The following is a 24,759-nucleotide window of genomic DNA, read 5'->3' as shown; positions in this document are numbered from 1 at the left end:
GAGTGATATAATGCAGTGCATGTAGTGATGTATGACTGAGCTGTCTAGCACAGCAACTCAGGAGCAATAAAACTAAACCAGACTGGAGACATGCTGAAACATTGAGAACAGAGTTTTAGTGGTACATGAGGTGAACTAGGTCCTAGTCTAGGATCACAGCAAAGAATCAGAAGTATGACTCTTGGATGGAGTAGGATCCCAGAGTCAGCTAACAGAGCAACAAACAAGTCACAATTCTAGCTTTCTATTGTAGTGACCCTTTTCCACTGTTTTTGGTACAGGATCACTTCAGCTGTAAATACGGAGGGTGCCTCGAATAAAGGCCGCGTGTATAGTGTATAGTGTTAGCTGCCAACGTGCAATCAAGCTTCTTAGTTTATGCTCGTTTTTATTCGACAACAAAGCTCTAACATAGAAATCTACTATTGTTAAAACTAATAACTTATTGTGTGAAGGCTATCCATGCTGTAAACGCAGTGCTGTGGCAGCCAGGTGAGCAGATCCTGAACTTACAAACAGACAAACCAAACGACTACTATAACCCGTGGCCGCCCACGCGCCTCGGGTTAACAATATCCCTTTCATGATGCAAAGTGCGAACTGTACCAGTTCATGTACAACAACAATTATATGAAGTACATGTACTACGCGTATACGAAGTTTCCCACAATCAATACAATAATTAACTAGAACAATATCCCTTTCATGATGCAAAGTGCAAACTGTACCAGTTCACTGGCTGTACTTAATTAATTCGGTATAGTCTCAGAGATTAAGGATTGTGGAAAAAAGTTTTGAGCATAATTATCAGCACTATCTGGTAGTCTGGAGGCCACACCTAATAGCTCGGGGGGGGGGGGGGGGGCACAAAATCAAGAGAGCTAGGATTAGATTAGGATTAGGACTCTTTCTCTCTTACCCCTCCCCTCTCTGAGACACACTCTCCAGTGCAGTAGGGGGCTCTGTTCAGGTACATATGTTTGTTGTCTGGTTTGTTGTTGCTCTTTATAGCTGGGCGTGGCCAGATGTCTCTCTAAGCGGAGGCGACAAAATTAATAAGGGTGAAAAGGGAGTGGTTCCAAGTATCTTGATTAGCTCCACCCCTTTTTTCTCCATGACCTTTGCAGCCAAGCGGCACAGGATCTTGTCTATCATGGCTGCCAACGGAGAAATGAAGGAAGTAGGCTATGCTGTCGAGTTGAAGGATGCTTTCAAGAGCTATGGGAGTCTGGATGTGCTCAAGGGCCTCGACATGAGCGTGCCTTATGGATCAATGTGAGCTAGCTAGCTAGCTATAGAGTTATCACATTGGAAAATCTGATGCTATCTCTGATAATAAAATAATGCATGCACCTACTGTCTCCACACAGTTACGGTTTGCTTGGATCTAGTGGGTGTGGCAAAACCACCCTCCTCCGCTGCATTCTGGGACGACTTAACCTTGTCATGGGGGAAGTGCGGGTGTTGGGGCGTGTCCCTGGGACGTGGGGACATCATATACCAGGCAGAGACGTCGGGTACATGCCACAGGTAGTTTAAGCAAACATATTAAACTAGAGGAATGCCTATATTTCACCTGCAAACGTTGCAGCATTGTGTTAAAGCAATACATGTAGTTTAAAGTTATTGTTGCATAACAGGAGATGGCCTTGTATGGAGACTTCACTACCTATGAGACCATGTCCTACTTCGGCATCCTCCACGGGATGAGCAGGCAGAGGGTAAAACAAAGACGCAAGTTCCTCTTAGAGCTGCTCGAACTACACTCTAAGAGCAGGACAGTCAGGACATTAAGGTGCCTCATCCATCTTCATTATGTGATCAAGCAAGTACATGTATAATTTATGCAGTTTATGGTCAGTACCTTAGCTTTAACATTTTTTATTAATGGCTGTTTTTTGCAGTGGGGGTCAGAAGAGGAGGTTTTCATTTGCCATTGCTATGTTACAGGAACCTCCCCTGCTGATTCTGGACGAGCCGACCGTGGGTGTTGATCCCCTCCTCAGGGCAAAGTGAGCTCCTTCTCATATCACTATTCTCACCAACACCAGCTGCTTTATATAGTCATGTATTACCACGGAAACTAGAGCACTATAGTACCAGTAGACGGTATTGAGAGTGTTGTCAGCTTGTTCCCCTTCTGCTCAGGATATGGCATCATATGATGGAGCTGACCTCTTCAGGTCTGACCACCATCATCATCACTACACACTACATTGAGGAGGCAAAGCAGGCACACCAGGTGAGAACAACACAATGTCATGTACACCTGTCTCTTTTCTTTGCATTGGTGGCACCAGCTGTTGTTTCTTAGGCGAACACAATTGTGTAGGTTATAGCCTCCATTACTGCATTGAACATACTGCAAGGTTGATCAGTACCTGCCATGCATTACACCTACAGAAAACGGGATTACTGTACCAACTGCTGTACGTTATTATACTATTGTTTGCAGGTTGGCCTCATGAGGGACGGCAAATTATTGGCCGAGGCTCCACCTTCCCAGCTCATTCAGACATACAACATGAATGTACGTACATGTATGGCATCTGCTCAGTATCGGCTATTTTTAAATACTTCATACTTGTGTGGTATGACATTGTGTGTTTCCATTGTGTTCAGGTAACTATGGTGCTATTATTTTAACTACATAATTATGCAGACTCTGGAGGAGGTGTTTCTCTTGCTCTGTAAAAAACAGGACGTCCAGAGTGCTAACACTATGGCTGTTTCTGTGGTAAGAGTGCTTGTCGTTAACTTAGCTAGTACTGCAAATACCTACGATCAAGTGTATCTATATACTTCGATAATAATACTGAGTCGGACCCACCCACCCCCAGAATGGCACTGGGGAGAGTTTGGTAGCGTACGACTCTGGTCCTGATGAGAAGACTCCCCTCGTTGCCACTCGAACGTCTTCATTCTCTGAGGACAACGAACCGGTTGATCAGGTGACCTGCCTCGACTCACTAAAGAAGTCAGGTGAGTGCTAAACCCGTCCCTCTACTATGCTTAGATGGTAACCCTTTGCATAATTTGGTTTGGTGTGCAAAAATTGCTACTGTCTATAGAATGTCCTTACTGTACTTTCCCCTACCCCACAGCTAGGGGAGTGGTCACTTCTCTGAAGACCTCTTGTAGGTGTAAGTTTAACCCCTCCGATTTTATTCCTCGGCCAAGAAACATCGTTGCCCTCTGTTGGAAGAACCTGATGAAAATCATGCGAAACCCCGGCCTACTCCTCTTCCAGTTTCTACTCCCCACATTACAGATTGCCCTTTTCTGTTTCGCCATCGGCAACAATTTGGAGGGCATTAAGACAGCTTACCTGAACCTTGACACCGGTCTCAATGGCTCTGGCCTTCCTGTTCCCACGGATTTTCACCTCTACAATATCTGTAGCAACACGGACGATGGTGGTGGCCTGGTCGGTGTCGAAACGCTGGGACAACTGTACATCAACAAGTTGAAAGAAGATCCAACATTTGAACTGGTAAGTTTTTTTAAGTACATAGTTATTGCTCGGTAAAGCTATTCTTACTATATACAGTGTACAATCTATCTTCTGCCCACACACACACAGATTGAGGTTGATGGTACTGAGGAGGATGCGGTTGCCATGGTAGAGCAAGGCGATGCATGGGCTGCGGTCATTATCTATGAAAACTTCACCTGGAATCAGGTGGTTCGAATGTGCTCCATTGCCTCTGAGCAGTGCAAGGACTACCCGTTAATACCCCCACCCAATGAAGACACCATCAACCAGTCCACTATTCACCTCAAAGCTGACGTCACTAGTACGTTGCAACTCTCACATGACTGTATAGTGTGTTACTTATGGCGGTGTTTCTATAGATGCTCAGATCACAATAACCATTCAGAACCAGACGCTGCAAGCGTATGAGGTGAAGTGCGTGTGTGTGTGTGTGGTTGGGATTGTGTGCAATTTTGCCCATTCAAATGATAGATAGGAGTGTTGTCACAATTAATAGTTACTGTATAGCACTCACTGTTTTTGTTGTGAAACTGTTGCTTATGTTTTGTGCAGCTGTTTCTGACGCAGATCATCGACTCTTGTGCCAATGTGTTACACATCAACGACTCGCTGTTCTCGGCTCCCATCAATGTGTGTAATTAAGCCATCCCTTTGAGTGGCCATCTGTCACTTTTTACTTGTACAGATTGACCTTCCACCTGTGTATGGGGAAAAAGACCTCTCTTTCATTGACTACATGGGCCCAGGAGTTATCTCCAGGTGGGGATAATACCGTAATTATGTTGGCATAGTGAGATAACTAAAACACACAGTGTACAAATACTTGGTATTGGGCACTGCATTGCTTAATTTTGGCTTTGCTGCATCTTTCATTGTTGCAGTCTGACATTTGGTATCTCTATTGCTCTGAGTGCAGTGGTGTTGATAGTGGAACGTAACGAGGGACTCATTGATAGAACGTGGGTGGCTGGCGTCAATGTCCCTGAGATTATCCTCTCTCAAGTCATCACTCAGTTCTTTATCCTGCTCGTACAGATCACACTGCTCGTTACCGTGGTCATATTCGGATTCAAGGTCAGCAAATTTTTCTTAGCGACTGTTAATTCCTTTTTCAAGTGCTACATGTATTAACACTAGCTATATTGACTTTTTTGGCTCAGATATACAATCGATATCTCTACAATATCTGGTTAATAGCTGCTCTAGCTATGCTGCAAGGATTGACAGGTGACAAGCTATATACGGTATTGTCAGTATCATTGAGCTAGGTCCTCCTCTGTACAGGCATGTCGTTTGGCCTTCTCCTGTCGTCCGTTTTCAGCTCTGAGACAGCTGCTCTCCAGGCGTCAGTGGCCGCCTTCTATCCAGCAATACTCTTGAGTGGTAAAAACATGCTGAGAAACTTCCGATATTAGTGATGTGTGTACACTATCGTCATTATTAGTATTAATAGTTATACACAATCAAGCAAGTAGTTAAGCTAAACACTGTTATCTCATAACTGTTTTGTGATTTGTGCAGGTGTGATGTGGCCGTTTGAGGGTATGCCTACCTGGTTGCGTTACATATCAATTGCACTGCCCGCCACCTACCCGGCGGAGGCCATGAGAGCGATCATGGGAAGAGGTAAGGACAGCAGCACAAGCGCAAATAAAAATCGGCCTGGGAAAGAGGCTAGGACAGCACAAACACACATGCACTTTACAATGTGCATGCCTTATAAGATTCACAGTACTTGCCGCAGTTTATGTACATGCATGTGATTGTATATAAGCCCCCCCCCCACTCACCCTATATAACCTTCTCTAAGCTAGCCTCCTAGTCACATATAGGTGACTCATCTTCATTCACTGACCATCATTATCTTTCTGTCCATGCAGGTTGGGGACTAGCTCATCTGCAAGTGTACAGAGGGTTCCTGGTGTCCTTTGCATGGTGTGTGGTCTTCCTGTTCAATGCTGGACTAGCTCTATGGATCAGAAAATAAACAAGCTATTAATTTATTTACTGTCTGGCTTATTATTATGTATTTTGTGTGTGCATTAAATTTAATTATGAGCACTAGCTTAATTTTACCGTTATAAATCATCAAAATTTGATACCATAATGCATTAAGTGACTGCAAGCCGTCATAAGGTACGTTAATCGATAGTACATTACAATCTAGTAAATAGATTCTAGTTCAATTCAGGGGAAGTGGCTAATAATTAATACGCAGTTCACGGTTCAGCCTGTTCATTTGAGGGCAACTCTTCTCCAGTCCCAGCAAGCTCTGCAAGGGGGACAAAATAAGTCATGATCATGACTTGTACATAGGGATGATTATTATAGCTATGTATTATACGCACATCACAAAACACAAAATCCTAAACAAGTTGCACACAGACACAACAACAACATGCAGAGTACGTGTACATGCGTGTAACTATATAGGAAGCATAATTATTAATTGAGGACATACCTTGTCCCTGACCCTCAATGCTGGCTATGATTGCTGGTAGCCCCTCAATGGACTCCTGCTCACTCTTCAACTGAACATCCAGTGTGATCTGCAACCAACACAACACTCACACCACCATCATGTAAACACTGTACTTACCTGAGGGATGGCCACCAGACTGTGACTTGGTGGAGAGGAGGCGTGGTGTTGTTGGATGGCCCCACCCTCCGTTCCAATCCCTCCCACGGGTGCAATATCTCCAGACTCGTCATGCTCCACACTTGGCACCTGAGCAACGACATCGTCTCCATTAGTCTCCCCCTCGGTCGGTTTGGTAGGGGTTGGCAAATCCTCTCCACCAGTGGCCTCCGTGTTGTCACCTGCACTACTACTCGTCTCCTTGTGCTCTATACCTGGCATAGGGTCAATATTGTCGGCAACCTCTCCACTAGCCCCTCCCTCAACTCCCACACTAGGTTGAGGGGTAGTTGTAGGTGGAGTGATTGGGGCCTCAGGATTGCTTAAAGGTTCCTCCGTGGGTGAATCGATTATGGCCTCTGGGGTAATATTTGAAGCGGTAGGAGGCTCTTCTCTTGTTATGTCTTCTTCATCACTGAAGCAGAAAGATTGACAGATAATCACCATCAGTGTACAGTGCACACTACCACTACCTTTGTGGACTCGGGTCCCACGTCTTAGCCAACTCATCATCCCTCATCTGCGCAAGAAAACATTATTCACTATTCAAACAAAAAAACACACAGTAGCCCCTAACAATTACAATGATGCCTACATTATATGTACGTACATTTCATGTACAATGCTGCAAGCTACATGTTTGCACTAACAACCTTAGCTAAGGTCAACTCTCTTCATGCCCCTCACACTGACCTTTCCAAGAGCCTCTTCCTCATCCACCAGACTCCTACTGGCCTGTAGAGTGAGTGCCTGCAGGAGGAGAGCATCCATCGGCCCAGCTTTAGTTTCGTCACCAGTGTCGTCGTTCTCAGTGGTGGTTTGGGACGATGTGACTGACCTAAAGTCTGAGCTCAGCTGGGGATGGCTGAGGGGAGTCATAACGTTATAATTATTGGCTGCTAATTTGAGGGGCTTACTCTCTGAGGTCCTGCATGAGGTTGAAGAATGAAAGCTCATTGAACAGCACTTCACTGAGGTCCACCAACATGTCTTCACCACAGTCCTTAAAACTGAGTGACACAACAGTGGATACAGCATTACACAAAGACCAGGAATCACTCACTTCTTGTCTCGATATTTCTCTAAAGTTTCTGTGACTGTGGAATCAATCTGCTTCGTGAGCGTCTCTAAGAATTCAGGGTTCTGTGAGAGGGACACAATGAGCCATGTACCGGTACCTGCCACACGTGACAACGTTTTTCCTTACTCTTTCTTTTTCTTTTTTCAGCACAAGATCCAACACAGTGTTCTTGATCTGATCCAGCAACGAGGGGCAGCAGCTGGCAGCCATGTTGGCCTTGAGTATAGGAATCACCTCCTGAGGGGGTGAGGGGTACATGTAGCAAGAGAGGTACTGTAGTATTGCCTGGGCAATGACAGCATGTGGGGGGAGGTGGGGGGGGGGCAGTACATATAACGTACAGTCATAACATCTTTGATTTGTTCGTCCAATAGTTTTGTGTCCAGAAATGTATTTCCCTATACACAAAAATGTTTGAATTAGAGCACCACTCCAACTACACATACACACACACACTTACAGTGATACCATATGTAACACCACCAGCGTAAATAACAACAATCCATACGTACCGGTGGTTCTTGCTCAAAGGATGTCTCCAGCACACCCTCTTCATTTACCAGGGGTCCGGGACTCACCACGGGGGGCTGTAACGCGGGACTACCCTCCTCTTCACCGCTCACAAGTTTAGCCAGAGCCCTGTCTCGTCGTATCACAGTGTCCCCGAGATCGTCAGCAGCAAAGGGTTGGTCGGGACAAGGCGGTGTGGAGAGGGAGCTGCCACTCTGGGCTAACTCAACGTAATCGTACACCTGGCTGGTGAGCTCTGAGGGCTGGGGTTGGGGTGGTTCTTCCTCAGTGGTGCCCTCACTCTCACTGGACGTTGGCTCCAAAGAATCAGCAATCTGCTGGTATCGGAATGGGACAGAAAGTGATACAGAAAGTGATATGGTAAATAAAATCCAATATTGAAAATGTCTAGTATGCTGCACTTTATATAATGATTGTACATTGTATGCTTAAAAGTCAACAGTACATGTATGCTATACTTTTTATATGGTAAGCTCAAAAGGTACATACAGGCTGTACACTACATAGATGGGCAGTCAAACTATTGGGGGTGACTCACGGGTCCATGAGTGGGTGTGGCTTCATCCTCCCCCGTCAGGAAGCGGGTAACCAGGTCCTGGATGTTGTAGAGTGCTCGCTGACGAAGATAGTCCGAGTTAACCAATTGAAGCTCTCGAAACAGTTCCACCTACAAAACACACAGAGTCGATCACAAGAGTTCACATACAAAGAGAGCCACTATTTCAGAACCTTACTAACAGCTTACGAGTTAACAGTGGCTGTAACATGGCTAGGTCGTAACGATTACACGTCATGTGACTGACCAGGTAGTGTGGTCTGTTCTCGTTGTTGGCTATGAGGGTGGCCACTTCCGAGTAGATGGTGTCCCTGAGGGCATCAAACACCGAGAAGCCAGCTCCACCCTCCACCAGTACCTCAGAGGATGACTGAGCTCTGTGGGGGTAACAGATAGTAGAGACTTGGAAACAAAGAATAAGCAATATGTATAATAATTATCACCAACTCACACTTCAGTATCGTCTGGTGCACTGAAAGGCATTGAAGAGATTGACTCCTCGTCTTGATCTTTGTTGCCTCCCTCCCTCTCACTGTTAGTTGGCATGCCCTCCGCATAATTGGAGCTGCCTACAGTAGTCGTTGGTACTCTAAGTTGAGTAGTGTTGTTGTTGTTGCTGTTTAGACTCTTCACACTAGGCGGGGCACTTGGGGGCGGAGTCGATGGAGCTTGCACTTGTACGGACGCTGACGTGATTCCAGACGGGCTATTCAGAAGCAAATCTCGGAAATTAATCTCTGGGAATTCAGCATGAGTTCCGTCATTGGTAGCGCCAGGGTGGAATGTGGATGGATTTTGCTGAACATTGTGTGGGGGGACAACTTGAGGGGAGTACCCAGTGGAACCGAAATGAGGCCAGCCTTGGAATGGAGACATGCCATTTGTCCCAAACTGGCTCGAGAAATGAGGCGAGAATGAGAATGCCATTGGAGAGGGATTGTGATACCATCCTGGCTGGTATACAGGCCGTGGGGGGTAGGGGCTTTGCGACATGACCATCGGCATAGGGGGAGGTGGTCTGAGGAGACTTGAGCCTCCGCTGGAGAGATGGTCTGTTACGCCAGGCTGCTGCTGTTGGTAGCCATACTGGCTAGGCCGAGGTTCGTCAGGTGGTAGGGAGGAGGTCTCAGGCGGAGGTTGGGCATCAATAGGCTCCTCTGCTTCGGACTGAGGGGCTGCTTGCTCCAACTGCAAAGAAAGAGGAGGAAAGGTCATACAGAGAAGTCTACAACAAAATAAACTCACCCTAGCGTGTGCTTGACACATGTGTCTATAGTAACCGTCCAGTTCCCTGTGGTAATTAGAGAGTATGTTTATGCTGGAGTCGAGATCCATTTTATGACAGAGAGCTCCAATGAGTTGGTTCTGTCCTCGCAGTAGCTCACTGCACATGTTAGACATGAATCCAAACTGAGGATTCATGTTGTCTCCAGGTGGCATCATTGTTGCACCAGCTGTCGGTTCAGGGGGCGGGAAGTTAGCGGCACCGTGGTTAGTTGGAGCGTGATTGGGTGTCTGGGAAGAGCTGTCTCTAGTAGGAGCAGGTCTCCTTTGAGTGGGGAAGATAACACCAGGCCACACGGCACTGGGCCCATTATACTTTGACCCTAAAAAGTAGAAAAGGCACACTCAATACCACATGTCATACAATGTACATGTTAGGGCCACATCCAGGATTTTGGGTCAGGGGCAAATGAAAATGTAGGAGGGGCGAAGCACCCAGCAGTGTATGCCTGCACCGAAAGTGCACGCTAAACTAGGGAGGTCCGAGTGGGGCATGCTCCCCATGAAAATTCTGGTGCAATTTCAGCTCACAATGCCTTATATATTAACAAATCTGCCATACCCTAGGGGGAGGCGAATTATCCCCCCTCACCTGCATGTGCTGTTGCATGTATAGCACACGTACAAAGCATTTGCAAATTCATACGACATTCCCTATATGTGTACTGAGGACCCTCTCTACATGGTAATGATGGCCTCTGAATAAAGGTCACTGTGACATAAAAGCGTGTCTTAAAGGAACAGTTTTTGTGTATAAAATAGGTGTTACTTAAATACATGTACATACTCAGAGAGAACACGGTAGAGACGACACTTCTAATGAGCCATACCAAACAATGGGATAATACACATACCACTATAAATTATATAGACTTATATAGTATTCTCTCTCTCTCTCTCTCACCGGCACCCTTGCTGGTGGCCCCCCTACTGTGCTCCTCTGTCTCCAACTTCCTCCTCTTGTCGGCACTCTTGGGAGTGTCCCCCGTGTCGGAGAGGGTGCGTCTAGCGGGGTTACGTCTAGGGGTGTGGCGTGTGACGCTAAACGGGAGCTGCTCATCCGGAACAACATCTCCTGTCTGCACAGACACGCTGGCACCTGTAGATAAGAGGAGACCCCTTCAATCAAGATACAACATAATACCCTGCGTAAAAACGATTATATTGTGTACATGTATGACAACCAAAGGAAGCTCAAAAATCCAGCTAAAGCTCTCACCTATTGTTTGTTGAGGAGGATCTCCTCCAGAGCTGTCCGAGTCATTGTCGCTGCTCTCATCACTCTGGACAGTGGAGCCCCCCCACGTTGCTGTTGTCAGGTCACTACAGGGGGGTGGGGGGAGGGGGTTAGGACATGTTACAAGAAATTTGGTACGAGAATCCAAAAGTGTATAAATTTGACGAGACAAAATTAACGTCATACTTACGCTTCAGTGAGCAATCTTGTGGAGCTCCTGCAAAGATAACATACATTGTACATGTACAGTGTGAATGTAATGTAGTCTAGAACAGATAACAACACATCATATACGTAGCTGAGTTTCATAGCAAAGACCTACGTCAAGGAGTAGGTGTCATGCTCAGAAGTCTTGGCAACCTCCTCCTGATATTGCTGCAGAGGCAACACAATAGAGGGAGTTGTAGGGTCAGTTAGTTTCACTCACCACACGCAAGTTCTTGAGTTTCTCTGTCTTTGCCATGATCTCATCGTAAAGTTGCTGCTGCTTCTCCAGCTCCTGGGCTAAGAGGAGAGGCAATCCCTCCCCCTCGGCTGACTGCTGGGAGGGGGCACAGTCATCTGGATCCTAAGGGGAGGGGGGGGGGGACACACACAAATCCAGACGTAAATAATGGAGATACAGTACACAAGTGCTTACTCAATAGCAAAGCCAAGATAGGTTAATCTTAAATCTACTGTACATGTAGTACATACCACAATTTACAGATAATGACCTCTAGCATGCAAGCCGCTAGTTTAGACTCACTAAGTACTCTTCTTGCATGGTCAGTATCCTCTCTTGCATTTGGAGGAGGTCATCTTTCTGCTTTTGTAGCTGAGCCACCTCCTGTCTCTTCTGAACCAGCCTCTGCTGATAGTCCACCACCAGACTGCGGTCTAGGTCTCCTGTGGGCAAGAGTAACCATGCTATCAACATGTGTCAGCAGAGTACAGGAAAAATGTGAGAGACTCTATAATGACAACTGACAGGTGTGAGACATTGTTGTCTAATACACACACACACCTTCTCTTTCCTCGAGGGTAGCGTCCAGAGTGGTGTCTCCCTCGTCCACACTAGCCCCACCATCAGACCTCCTAACAGCAGACTCACCCCTATCATCAGGAGTCATCCCAGTCTGAAATAAAACAGCAATAGAGCGAGTGGGAGGGAGTATGATTGATTCTACTTACTGCTTCTTTGAGGCTGTCTATTGTCAGTCTCAACTCCTTCAGCTTTTGCCTGGCATCAGCAGCTTTCCTGGAGGATGCATTCAGTTGCTACACCCAGCACTATAGTTACACACAGAAGATACCTTAGTTTGGCTTCCAGCTCAGCGTCAGCAAGACCTTCACTGGGATTTACAAACTCACTAGTTCCACTCGCTTCCTCTGCTTGCTCCACGCTGGTGTCCCCCTCCCCATCACCCGAGTCACTCTCCTCACTGCTGCCCTCAGGTGTGGCCTCGGGGTCTTCTAGTTGCACTTGAGCAAACGAATCCATCAGTCCCTCTAGCTTCTCTTTACGCTCTTTGAGAGTGGCTATCTTCTTCAGGAGAGCCTCGCGACTTCTTGTCTCCTCCTGTGTACAGTGGTAGAATAATAGTAAGTGCAATTCATTCAAAAACATTGCACAAATTAACGCACCTCATTTTCTTGTTGATCATCTTCCGGTGGTTTGTCAGGCTGTTCGTTAGCTAAGGGTTTCCCCTCACTCATCATAGCAGATGCCTCAGTTAGATGCCGATACTCTTGAGTCTAAAAAGGATAAACAGTTCATGTGAGCTGTTTAATTAAAGCTTACAAACCTTAGCTTCAGCATCAACTAACTCCTTCTGAGCCATATTTCTGCGACGAAGAAGCTCTGCCTGTTTCCCTTCAAGCTCTTTGATCTGCAACAATGGCAAACCATCTATAACCGAATGCTGAGCAATGTAGAGTTGACGACAATAATCGTGTGAACGGTTTATACACATGTACTATACTGTAGCTAACAAATCTCCATGGTTCTCTCAAAACACGATGCTCTAACCTTCTCCTGCTGTTGAATAAGGTCTCTGAGCATCTGCTGCTGCTGTCTCAGCACTCTTAACTCCTCCTCCTGCTCAGTGGTCAGCTCCTCAGACTTCTACAGTCAACACACACACACACACACACAGGTATGAAGTACTTTTATATACAATGACAGATTTGAAAGTTAAACCATGCAAGGCACAGGTGACAGACAACCCTACCTGCTGTTGTAGCTCTGCCCTGAGGCTGAGGCTGAGGGCCTCGTCTCCCTCCAGACTGTCCTCGTCCTCACTGATCTCAGATCCACTCTCCTCTTGTGTCGTGTTCAGCTGGCTGAAAGTCTCTCCGCGGTCCTATCGGGCACGTCATACACTCAATTATCATGGTAACACAGACCACATATATACATTTCCATGCTAATGGAGAATACCCTCCCCATTACATGTAGAGTAAGACACAATCATTTATCGAAGTCATAATTCGTACTGTGTCTTACTATGATCCTAAGCAGGACTGCCAGGTAGGAGGTCTCCTGTTGTCTCAGCTCCCGAATCAGTTTATTCAACTTCTCCACCTGAGCTGAAGCTCCAGGCTATGGGGAGGGGGGGGTAGTTACATCCTATTAGTAGGGGAGGAGTCTTACCTCAGAGACCTTGTCTTGCAGCTGCTTCTGCAAGGACTCCGCTTCCTTTAAATAGTTCTAGAAGGAATTGCATTTGTATTTTACTGCTTCACTAGCAGCTAACTTGACTGTTCAAATACTGGGTATTGGTCATCCATTTTCAGAAACATTTGAGTACTACTACGTGTAATAGTAATGGAGCTCTTAAAACAATGTGTTTAGATACAAATCTATGACAGTTGTCCACGCAACTCTCTGACAACGAGTACAAACATCACCTACTGTACCTTGACAGAGTCCAGTTTGACTAGTATGTCCTGAACAGTGACAGAATTGGTGAGCTCGCCCTCTGATGCCCCGTCGTCCCTCCCGGCATCTAGAACGTAACTAGGTAGAGAGGTGTGGCCTCGTGGAGACACGATCCCTTCCAGTGGCAGATTGGATTGCTTCTTCCGTGGGGTGGATCGTGCAGAGCTTTCAGTCTGCAGGGAACAATAACAGGTGCAACAACAATTGTTAAATATTGTCGGTTTGGTACAGTGCTGTCAACTGCTGCGCTAAAGGCTAAAGACTACCAACAACACAGTTACTTAGCTAGCATGCCCGATGTGCAGGGAGATGCCCACACTGGTCGGTGGTAGTTGGTACTAATCTCTAGACAAAAATAAAAACCTCCTTGGCCTAGTTCACTACATGTTGGGCTGCAAAAGTGTGTGTGTTGAGAATTGAGATAGAGGATGGAAAATAGCCACCCCTATAATTATTTGCTGTCCACAACTCACGCTATGATCACTGAATGTCATCTTGGTCCGCAGGTTTTCTATGCCTTCTCTTTCACTGCGGGAGGTCTTGGCTGTGAACCGTGTCCGGGGGACAGAGGAGGATATGTGGACACGCCCACTATACGAGTCCTCACTCATCTGCGCATAGGGGAATGGTAATGTACTTTACTGCTCTGGATAAAATTCATAGACTGCTGCATCTATTACCCGAGGCCGTGCCGTGGCCAGCGGGCGTAGTAGTCGTTTGGTTGTTTGTTTGTAATATCTGAACAAAAGCTAAGAAGCTTGAACTTGCACGTTGGCTAGCTAGCTAACACGCAGCCTTTATTCGAGGTAGATCTACATAATTATATGCAGCTGAAGTGATCTTTTATCAAGATCAGTGGACAAGAATTCTGAAAGCTGGAATTGTGGTTTGTTGCTTCTTATAACTGAACACTCCTCTATTTATATTCATGTCAACAGCCGAGGGTTAGCACTTCAGTGCTCTAGTTGTTAGTATAATTACCATATAGCGGGACATTTTCGTGAGGTACAAAATTTCGCGTTTCCTGGCATGCGAAATCGAAACCCACGAAAATTTGCACCTGCGAAAATTTGCCGCTATATAATTATACGGTAATAGTATTGGCAATAATGGGATTAATACACATGTAGCACGAGTAACAAGCAGTGGCAAGGCTTCTATCTAATTGCACGAGGCATATATAGCCGAGTGCTATTAACCTTGCCAGTGCTTGTTATAAATGCGATTAATCCCTTATTGCACAAGTAACCATACTTAATCGTTTATGATGAAGTTCTCGGCAGTTTTCTTAACATTTTCAGCCACAGCCGTTATTCGAAAATAATATATACGCTGTCATTGATAGTGTGTAATTACTCGACAAGTAATTGCACACTGTCAATGACAATGTGCAATTACTGGACCGGATGTGATACGGGGTACACTCTCTAGTCACTAAAGAACATACGGATTATAGACTATGATAGCAATTATACAGCTGCTCACATTGCTGTCACCATTGGCCCGTGCAGCTCTGACCAACGCTCCGGGTTTAGCAGGGAGGGAACGATTGAGAGCACCTCTCAACTTGGATGGATGCGGTGTCGCCATTCTTAATTATCTGCAATAGTTAATTGCAGCTCATATTTTTATGGTGTGCAGGTGTGCAGGTATCAATACAATGTACTCAAAAAATATTACTACAAATGCACCAGACATTTGCACTGCTATGTTAGGGATTAAAGGATAGTAATGCCAAAATGTGGGAGGAAGCATTATAATTATTACGGTGCCAGGGATCTGATGTGAGTGCAGAAACGGTAGACAGTGATTCCACCCACAAAATTGAAAATGTACCTTTTGGCCCACTTTGCAAAATGCACCTAGAGTTTTAACTCCTCCGGTGAAGTCCAATGTCCAAGATGCAAACAGTCAATGGATATCAGCTAGCTTCTTCCAGCATACGTGCACCAACTCTAGTGTCAAGTTCAACAGCAACTTGGCTTGAACTTCGGGTTTAGCTAGCTGTGTGTACGTCCACGCTGCTAGCTCATATGTCTCCCCACGTGATGAACTTTTGCGTAGTTTTCCTTAGGCTTAGCAAGCTTTTAGCTTTTTTGCAAGGTCAATTATTTCCATGCCACACAGTGAGTTTATGAGGTTGCTTGTTTTGCAAGCTCAGCTAGCTGTCTGCCGTCAGAAAGATCAACTGTTTGGAGCTACCACGTCGTAGAAGGCTGCAGTAAGTTAATGCCATATGACTATGAGTGTGACTAACTGAGTTGAGCTAGCTGAGACTGAGCTGAGCTGAGGTACCTAAATTTAGCTAGATGTAGGCATAAATGTTTAAATAACAATGAATGGTTTGGTGCATGTCTGCAGATCATGACTGAGCTGGACCCATCTCGTTGGGCGGGTCGAAACAGGCACCTCTCCTTGCATCCTGCTGGAAGTGAGCTACATCGACTCTGCAGGTCAGGTGACCTATCGGCTGTTAGGAGCTATCTCAACGAAACTATCACTGAGACGGTGGTCAATAGAGCTGCTGGAGTTAACGGATGCACACCACTCCACGAGGCAGCCATGTCAGGTAGCATGCATGCATACTGTTACCTATCTCACTAGAGTCGTGTGTAATTTAGCAATTAAACACAAGTACGTGATTGCAATTTGTGATGTTTGCTGTTTTAGAACACAAAGGTAAATGATGATTTCTCTAATGTGTAGTTGACATTGGATGCCCATTATGAATTTATAACAATGGCTAGTTAGATTACACACAAGAGTCCCTTGTGACCATTCATGGCGTACATCACACCACAATGCTAGATCTACATAGTGCAGACACGCTACAGAACATCATTCATTCTCTTTGTACAGGACGAGCTGATGTTGTCAGACTATTAAACGATGAGTGTGAATTTTTGGACATCAATGTCAGGACACAAAAAGGACCTGCGTTTACTTCCCTCCATCTTGCTGCCGAGAGGGGACACGTTGACACGGTAATGGCGTTGGTGGATTGTGGAGCATCTCTGAGTGCTGTGGATCGAAAGTGTCGGACAGCTAAAGACATTTCCCTGGAGAATGGCCGCTGGCAAGTGGTAGTCGCAATAACAGTAGCTGAAGTGGAGAATGCAACTGTGAATGGAAACATATTGAAAATGACCGAGGTGAGGCTAGAATGATATACAATCCTTATTGGAATTTATTAAGTCATTACTTCAGGTAACAAGCTGTGGCTTAACCTGTTACGCTAACGTGTACAAGCTCTTGTTCATTCTATACACCATGTGCTACAAGCTCTTGTTCATTTTATACGCCATGCAGACTGTACATGCACTTTAGCTTGTTACAATAATAATTAAAAATGCAGTACAAGCACCTCTTATGTTTCAAGGGATTTAGTGTACTATGCCCTTGTTCTCTTACTTTGTCAGTACAAGGTACAAGCCCTGTAACAAGGTATGCATGATGGCAAGACAGTTTGTTTACAGCCAAAGCTTATAGGAAGGTAGTAACTATATCTTATCTTGTTGATACTGAGGTGTTCATATTTCTAATGCTTGATAACAGAGTGTGTTGCTATAGCACCCACCTGGTACACACCTGTGGTTTTAAAGCCGCTTGACTTGTGTACATACTAGTTGCAGTTTTGGTAATAACCAGCGCAGTTAGTGTATGCATTTCAGTTGATTTTCCACCTTTTGAAGCCATAACGTTTGTGCTTTCCCCTGCTTTCTATGGAAATTGTACAATTTCTCATGTCGTGTCGTTGAGAAAAAGCTTTCAGTATGAGCTCCTAGTTTTGAGGGAACACCTTTATTATTAATTAGCTTGTGTAGTCTAATGTTGTATGTTGTTATTAGTTAATTGCAGTCCCTTACTTACTTTACGGACACTCCCTGTTTGAATGCCACCTACATGTACATACTAGTACTTTGAACCCAACTTTAACCACCATTATTCTCTCCTCCATAGGCTCTCACTCAGCTGGAGAAGCAGACACGCCTCTCAGAAGAGCTGTCCGAATGGAAACAAGAGAAGCTCAACATTTCGCTCCGAATCGCCTGCAAACTTGGAAACCATAGACTCGCTGTACTGTTAATAAAAGCAGGAGCTGACAATTTTGAAGAGTGCATCAAAAACAGTGCACGTATGAACCACATCCTAGCCTTCGTTCGTCTCTGTCAAGCTGCTCGAGAAGACGATCAGACAGCCATTGACCTCCTCCTCTGTTGGGACGAAGATGATGTCTGCTCTCACCCTCGCTACTCCTCGGTCATGCAGTACAACCATATCCTCATGCCCCTTATCGAGAATGGTACTCTGTCAGTAGCTGTACCTATAAAGGTGGCTCTCAAGTACAAGCACATACAAGCAGCTGCTAAGCTCCTCTCTAAGACTGCCAAATCCCCTCAAGCAAAGCTCATCGATTGGCACCATCTTGAACTGGAAAATATAGAGCCTGATTGGCTAACACAACACGACTACTCCACACTCACCTTAATATGTCTCTCGTTCAATTCTTTGAAACAGATACCGGCAGAGGTGCTCAAGTTTAATAATCTGGAAAAGCTGCAAGTAGCATCGAATGAACTTACTTTCGTTCCCTCTGAATTATTCTGTATGGACAGGATCCAGAGCATTGATCTGTCTCACAACAAAATAGCATCTCTACCAGAACATCTCATGGACCGTGTCTCAGAATCTCTATGCGTCCTGAATGTATCTCACAACAAACTGACATCTTTCCCCGACTACTTCACACACTCCAAGCTCACACAACTTGACCTCAGTGGCAACCATTTCCAAGCCGTCCCAAAGTCAATATTTGGAATGCGTTTTCTCGAGTCACTCGATATCAGTCACAATTGCGAGATCAAGCATGTTCCGTACGAGCTTGGCGGCCTCAAGCATTTAAAAGCCCTCTCCCTAGAGAATGTACACAATGCTGTCAACATCCCTGACCCTGACCGACAAAGGGGCTCTGTGCTTAAATTCCTTCAAGATCGATTCAAATCAATGCAGACGGTTACGCACTATGAAGTTCAAGTCATCGGTTTTCCCAAGCAATCGAAAGCTTTGGATGGAATTATGAGCATTTTAGTCACCTCAGAACTCAATTGTAGCGTTCTGAAGTTCGCTAGTCCCTCTCAGTTTTTATTCCTCCACGAAGTGTTTCTCATGCCAAATGCTCTCTACGTTGTTCCGTGGGACTGTCACAACAAGCAAGACGCAAACGACCTCCACATTGTATTGCGTCATCTCTCCGTTCACTCTCCAAGCTCTCCGATTATTGTTGTCGCCTGTTGGAAGTCCATTCTGTACGCACATTCTGAGCTGGCCGTGGAGAATCAAATAGCCGAATCTTTATGGAAGGATCTCAGTGATCATATCCATCTTCATCACGTCTTGCTGGAGGGGGGTGAAAGTGTCGTGGAAACTGGAGGGGAGACATCAGTTCAGATGTTCTTGGATGCCGTCAGTCGGGCTGCCGAGAGAATAAAGACCACCTCTTTTGTGCCTTGCAGCTACTACAATTGCGACAAGCTTCTCAAAACCGAATCCGAGAAAATGCAAAAAGACAATCGATCGCTTTTTGTGAGTGGTTGGGATTTTTGGGAACTGATTCGATCTATGCCGTCGCATGACCTGAGCAGTCACTATGAGCTCCCAGAGCTCATTAAATTCCTCAGCTCCATGGCAACTCTTGTCCATCTTCCTTGTTCGAAGGACTCCGAAACCTACTATGTACTCAGTCGCCAGTGGTACTGCCACGTGCTTGGCAATGTCATCTCTCAAAATTCTCTCCTAATGGCTAGTTCTACCTCTGCTGTGGTGAGACAAGAAGGACTCGTGGATCTGCTGGGAAGCTCTTCCATACGACTCCCCATACCGACAGCACTACAGTATGTTCTCAACAGAAATGCCATTTCCCTGGCCTTGAGCAGCGAAAGGTGGCTCCTCCCCTCCATGTTGAGTCCACAGCCTGACCTCATCTTCAACAACTTCTCATCTGGTGACCTACGTCGACAGTACACCTGTACGCTTGTACCGATCACACTAATGGGCCGACTTATCACACACCTACTCATCAACATGGAGAGTCTTACCAAATACATCTCGTTTGTCTCCTCGGGCACTGCATCTTCCCCACCGCCGAGAGCCGTGGATTGGAGGTATTGGCAGAACGGTATCGTGTGTTGGATGAACGCCTGCAATTTGGTGTACAGTATTGAGAGGATCGATATAAATACTGAGCCGTTTCACCAAGGAATCGAGATTCGAGTTGCCAACACAAAACTTGGCCACACCACGATGCACATCCTCAGTTTTATTGTCGACAGCCTGCTCAAGAATTGGTACCCCACTGTTTGGAGAACTGTTGAAGTGTGGGTGCCCTGCAGTTACTGTATACACATTGAGAAACCCAACGTCCCCTCTATCTCATTTCAAGATTGTCTGTACGCACTGTCCAAAGGTGTTGGGGTCAAGTGCATCCAACACTTAGAGAAGATTGTCCACATTGCAAAAATCGTTCCAGACTTAATCCAGGAAGACATTGATGCGGACTTTTTCATCCCCCCTAACTCTGTCAGTTTCAACTCTAGTGACAGGGCCACCTGTCTCAGTCCTGCTCCCACGGAGACCATATTCAAAGGCCAGTACAACAATACTCTTGTTGCTGTGAAACCATACCCCCCACCCGTACCAAACACTACTGGTAAAGATCCCAATGTACTCAAATCTACACCAGTACTCGAGATGTGGACAGAATTCGAAGTGTTTCTTCACATGCAAAGAGCAAAGTGTCCGTTCCTTCTCAGCATAATCGGCATGTGCCCGGAGCCTCTCTGCCTTGTGCTTCCATTTGCCAAGTGGTCCTCACTCGAAGAAGTCATCAGTATCAAAGAGATCTCTGTGCCTCGAATTGTACGTCTGCGAATGGTATACCAGCTTGCCAAAGCCCTTGAGGCACTACATTCATATCATGTGATCCATCGCAACGTGTCCCTGGGCAATATCCTTGTCTACTCACTCTCAACTAATGATGATGTCAACGTGAAACTTGCCGGATTCTCAGATGCCTGCTATGGAGTCTTTCAAGGTATTGGTGTTGGTTGCTATGGTACTTTCCCTGCCCCGGAGATGTTACAAGTGTCAGCTAGCGAGTACGATGAAAGAGTGGACATTTTTGCATTTGGTTTTGTGGCGTATGAGATCATCACCCGAAGTACTGTTCATGTCCGTTCCAACTCTCCTTTCCAGAAGCAAAGTGATTCACTCACCTCTTGTGACAGACCGTCGCTGAACCCAGTCAGAAATAGAGCTCCCTTTCTCTGTGAGCTGCTCGCAAAATGCTGGAACCCGGACGCCTTTAAACGGCCATATGCCAACAAGATTGTCGAATTTATGATGTCACCTCTTCACACACTGGTTCAAGATGGAAATCTCATCAATGAAAATCACGAATTATATGCAGCAACAGCAAAATTTACTCGAGTCAAGAACTCATTCCACACCGATGTGTTTATTTGCAGTGGCGAACTGACTGGTCAAAGCACAGCTTATCTGACCCACCTTTCCTTACCTGACCTTGAAGTGAATCGAACTGTTGAGCTGCCAAGTGAGTTTGTGATTTGTATGGGGTGCGTGGGATCTCAGCTTTGGGTGAGCTTCTCCAGCAAGAAAGTTCGTGTCTACTCAAGTTTGGGCAAGCTGGAGTTCATTAATGAGTTTTCGTTAAGTCATCACGTTGCGGTTGTAGGTGTGAGCCCTACCTCAGTGTACCTAGGCCTTGTGAATGGAGTGCTGCAAATCTATGATGTTACTGACAAGAATATCCCAACTGAGCCGAGACACACAAAAGTTGTGTGCCACGAAGAAGAATTCAAAAGTATTGAGCCCCTTGAAGCTTCTGTGATGTGTGCTACTCGAAATGCCGTGTATCGATTGCATCCAGATACTTTAGACCAAGAAGCAAAGATTGAAATCACTGCAAAAGCAGAAATCCGTTCTATTGTGCTCTCTGAGCCTGGCTATGAAGACGAGGAGCAACCTGACACACTTTGGATCACATTCAGACGTACGGATCAAGTGCAAGTGCTCAACTCCTGGACTGGAGCGCTCCTCTACACAATCAGCTGTGCCACAATTGTCTCCATAGACCCTAACAAGGTGTGGGTGTATTCTTTGAGGGTAGTGTTGGACACTATCTGGATTGGTTTGAACACTGGACACATTCTTATCTTTGGTGCCGTGGCCACCTCCCCTCGTCTCATCTCTCACCTCCATGTGCACTGCTCCCACGTTCGTCAGCTCCTCCTACTCCATCCCTCCTATATGGGGAACATGACCGTCCTCTCGGCCAGTGAAATGCTCAATACATCTCAAAACAAGACGGACACACTCTCATCATTACGTCCAACAGTGCCTGATTCCGTTCTGGTATTGAGTGTGGGAACTGGAATAAAAGAAGACTTGCCCAACGTGAAGCATTCTATTCTAGACAACTGCAATAGCTCTGTCAAGCAAAGTGGACTCTATACTGTTGTGTTGGAGGGCATGACTGAGTCGAGACTTGAAGCAGTGGAAGAAATTAGTTGTCGTCAACCTATAGCCTACATGAAGAACTGTGATGATCAACATATTTACGACGTGCCTCCAATTGAAGACTCTGACGAAGAAGAAATTATGTTACGAGCCAACACTTGGTCAGCTGACGTGGCTGAGTCCCCCATTCAGTCAAAAATGCGCACACTACCCAGAATTGACCCTCCTGTTCTCAATACCATTCCAGAATCAAGTAGTGAACAAGCTCCACCTCTACCCCCAAGGCCTGACGACCTGTCGCCAAGTGACACAGCTCAGAGCTCGTCTACTGAACCGAAGAAAAAGCGAAAGTTCTTCAAGTTTATTAAAAAGAAGAAAGAACCAGTTCCTATCCCAACTGACAAAGAAAGTGCTCCCCTGACAAGTCACAAAATTGATGTTAATACACAGAACAACAAAGATGGTAATTTGCAGCAAGTTGGTGAGAGCCAAGCCACCACCAGTGATAATAGTGAAGATTCTCTCGATTATGACTACCCATTCAATAACATTCTGCGTACACAATCTTTGAGGCATCAGCCCCAACCTCAAATGCCAGACTATCGTCGCAGTACCATGGCAACTGCCGACCTTCAGCTGGAAGACTCAGCCAGATGTAAAGACTTTGACCCTTACGTTACCATGCGAGCTGTGCAGGTAGCTCTAAAACAGCTTAACACTCCCCTGCCATCGTTCGGGGCTAAACCTACTAGACAGCTGTCAGATGAAGATATTATGGTTACAGTAGACGACTTCTTGGGAAAGAAAAAACCACCTCCATTGCCTGCAAAGCCAAGGTAACTTACTGCGTACACGTATAGCAGGTAATTTTCGTTTGTGCACATTTTCGTACAAACTACCCATTTAAACAGTATTTTTAATTAGTGACGTTGAACCTATTGTGCCAGAACAATTTGTAGTTTAATTTTTGTAGGTGCTCTACTGATACAAACAAACGAATATTTCCACCATTACGAAAATAACCCGCTATACGGTATACAATTGTTTATATTTACCTTTAGCTACAATAAATGCTACGAGCACATGCTACAACTACCACATGTTTTGTTTAGTCTCTGTGCATTTATACATGTATGGTCTGTGTCAAATGTTCCCTCAAGGTCATGTACAGTGGAGCCTCTGTTAACAACCACCTCCGAATAAAGGCCAGCTGCTATATAACGGCCAGGCACCCACGTCCCAGTTTGTGTACAAAACAACCTCTCAACAAAGGCCACCTCTGTATAAAGGCCAAAACATTGTTCCCCAATGGTGTTCATTATAGAGGGATTTCACTGTACATGTACATGTTGTATGCATTTCGATTTAATACAGTCACAGCTCACTCAACTACTGATGCACACACACAGCACTCAGACAAATGGCAGCTCCATTGTCGACTCTACAGCTGCTGCCGTGCCCCCTGGAGTCTATGCAAAACCCAAACCACCTATTCTGCCCTCCAAACCAAACCAGTCCTCTTCAGTGCTCCCACCCCCCGTTCGACCTAAACCTCCCTCTCTTCGACGCCCTGCTGCAAATCTCAAGCCCTCCACAGCCCCCAAACCAGTGATTGTTGCCACTGACGATAGTAGTAGACGTCAAGGAACAGTGTATGGCAAGGTGGAACTAACGAGTGGGAGTGGCACTGAAGTGAGGGATTCAATTATCGATGACGTGGCTTACGTAACTGTTAGAAGACACCAAAATTGAGTTGATGAACTGTGTATTAAATGACATTGTATGATAATAAAGAGTGGAATGTGAACAGTCTACAATGTGAACAGTCTACAATGTACAATGTTATTGTTTATCAGTTCTTGTTTGTTTGTGTTTCAATGTCTCATGTTGACAACTTTGAGTTTTTTTATATTTCTTGTTGGGTGGGTCACAGTTTGTTTTCTTGCTGGGTAGGTGGTCTCTTTTAGGAGAAAGGTCTCGAGCTATAGAGGGTGTAGTCTTTGTCCGCTTGTTGCTGGTCACATCTGACAGAACCATACTGTTGAGGAACCTTTTATTGGCCCGGGGCACAGGGCACCTTTGCCTGTGATGTGGGGAGACACTGTACAAGCCTGGAAGAGTATTAATTTTATACAACATCAATTGATCCTGTAAAGAGCTGCCGCAAATCTGAAAAGATTTGAAGTGAAAGGTTGGCACATACCATCCCAACACTCCTGATCGCTCTGCTCTGGACTTCGATTGTTTGGTCTCTTGCAAAATAGCTTCAACTGCTAATCTATAATATCATCAAAACATAATGTCGTTTATTAAAATAATAGCCACTGTTCTATTCTAGTTCTAGGGGGCGCATTAATTGGTTTACCTCTCCAGCTCTTTCTCATCAAGCTGGCTGTCAGATTTTGGCTCAGATCTTGAAGCACCAGAGCTAGAGGAGGACACTGTCTCTTCATCTTCTGGTTTGTTAGCCATTCAAGC

The 24,759-nt window shown here is 45.5% G+C and overlaps 3 protein-coding genes across 7 annotated transcripts; 2 read left to right on the top strand and 1 right to left on the bottom strand.

Annotated features, from left to right (window-relative positions):
* Positions 1 to 242: 242 nt before the first annotated feature.
* Positions 243 to 5,595, top strand: LOC135349637 (ABC transporter G family member 20-like). The gene is made up of 19 exons (XM_064548182.1): positions 243 to 246; positions 1,125 to 1,275; positions 1,371 to 1,530; positions 1,641 to 1,795; positions 1,905 to 2,012; positions 2,149 to 2,242; positions 2,456 to 2,530; positions 2,663 to 2,737; positions 2,841 to 2,982; positions 3,105 to 3,493; positions 3,584 to 3,797; positions 3,856 to 3,905; positions 4,049 to 4,126; positions 4,182 to 4,255; positions 4,378 to 4,570; positions 4,657 to 4,723; positions 4,781 to 4,879; positions 5,018 to 5,122; positions 5,377 to 5,595. Exons 2-19 carry the CDS (start codon positions 1,154 to 1,156, stop codon positions 5,481 to 5,483), a joined length of 2,307 nt encoding a protein of 768 aa, XP_064404252.1. The 5' UTR covers positions 243 to 246; positions 1,125 to 1,153; the 3' UTR covers positions 5,484 to 5,595.
* Positions 5,563 to 15,801, bottom strand: LOC135349631 (pericentriolar material 1 protein-like). 4 transcript variants are annotated; one of them, XM_064548174.1, is made up of 33 exons: positions 15,583 to 15,801; positions 15,232 to 15,346; positions 14,220 to 14,357; positions 13,725 to 13,919; positions 13,459 to 13,515; positions 13,312 to 13,407; positions 13,037 to 13,168; positions 12,835 to 12,930; positions 12,611 to 12,694; positions 12,450 to 12,560; positions 12,119 to 12,384; positions 11,997 to 12,063; positions 11,830 to 11,941; positions 11,572 to 11,711; positions 11,251 to 11,391; positions 11,146 to 11,198; positions 11,014 to 11,040; positions 10,806 to 10,909; positions 10,491 to 10,685; positions 9,548 to 9,909; positions 8,754 to 9,490; positions 8,550 to 8,679; positions 8,285 to 8,413; positions 7,728 to 8,063; positions 7,557 to 7,613; positions 7,342 to 7,452; positions 7,198 to 7,277; positions 7,052 to 7,144; positions 6,828 to 6,999; positions 6,608 to 6,654; positions 6,096 to 6,549; positions 5,958 to 6,045; positions 5,563 to 5,768 (listed from the first exon to the last, which is right to left on the bottom strand). In XM_064548174.1, exons 2-33 carry the CDS (start codon positions 15,334 to 15,336, stop codon positions 5,716 to 5,718), a joined length of 4,968 nt encoding a protein of 1,655 aa, XP_064404244.1. In that variant the 5' UTR covers positions 15,337 to 15,346; positions 15,583 to 15,801; the 3' UTR covers positions 5,563 to 5,715. The 4 variants fall into 4 exon arrangements, with proteins under 4 accessions (XP_064404244.1, XP_064404245.1, XP_064404246.1 ...); XM_064548175.1 differs by having other exon boundaries at positions 7,728 to 8,060; XM_064548176.1 differs by lacking the exon at positions 11,014 to 11,040.
* A 15-nt stretch (positions 15,802 to 15,816) lies between these two features.
* LOC135349630 (leucine-rich repeat serine/threonine-protein kinase 1-like) lies at positions 15,817 to 24,190 on the top strand. 2 transcript variants are annotated; one of them, XM_064548172.1, is made up of 5 exons: positions 15,817 to 15,967; positions 16,108 to 16,315; positions 16,606 to 16,898; positions 17,707 to 23,117; positions 23,691 to 24,190. In XM_064548172.1, exons 2-5 carry the CDS (start codon positions 16,111 to 16,113, stop codon positions 24,031 to 24,033), a joined length of 6,252 nt encoding a protein of 2,083 aa, XP_064404242.1. In that variant the 5' UTR covers positions 15,817 to 15,967; positions 16,108 to 16,110; the 3' UTR covers positions 24,034 to 24,190. The 2 variants fall into 2 exon arrangements, with proteins under 2 accessions (XP_064404242.1, XP_064404243.1); XM_064548173.1 differs by having other exon boundaries at positions 15,885 to 16,037.
* The last annotated feature ends 569 nt before the right edge of the window (positions 24,191 to 24,759 follow it).

This window comes from Halichondria panicea, chromosome 16 (genome assembly GCF_963675165.1).
Source record: "Halichondria panicea chromosome 16, odHalPani1.1, whole genome shotgun sequence".
Taxonomy (NCBI): domain Eukaryota; kingdom Metazoa; phylum Porifera; class Demospongiae; order Suberitida; family Halichondriidae; genus Halichondria; species Halichondria panicea.
The sequence above is the reverse complement of the archived record's forward strand: the minus strand, read 5'-3'. Positions and strand labels throughout refer to the sequence as shown.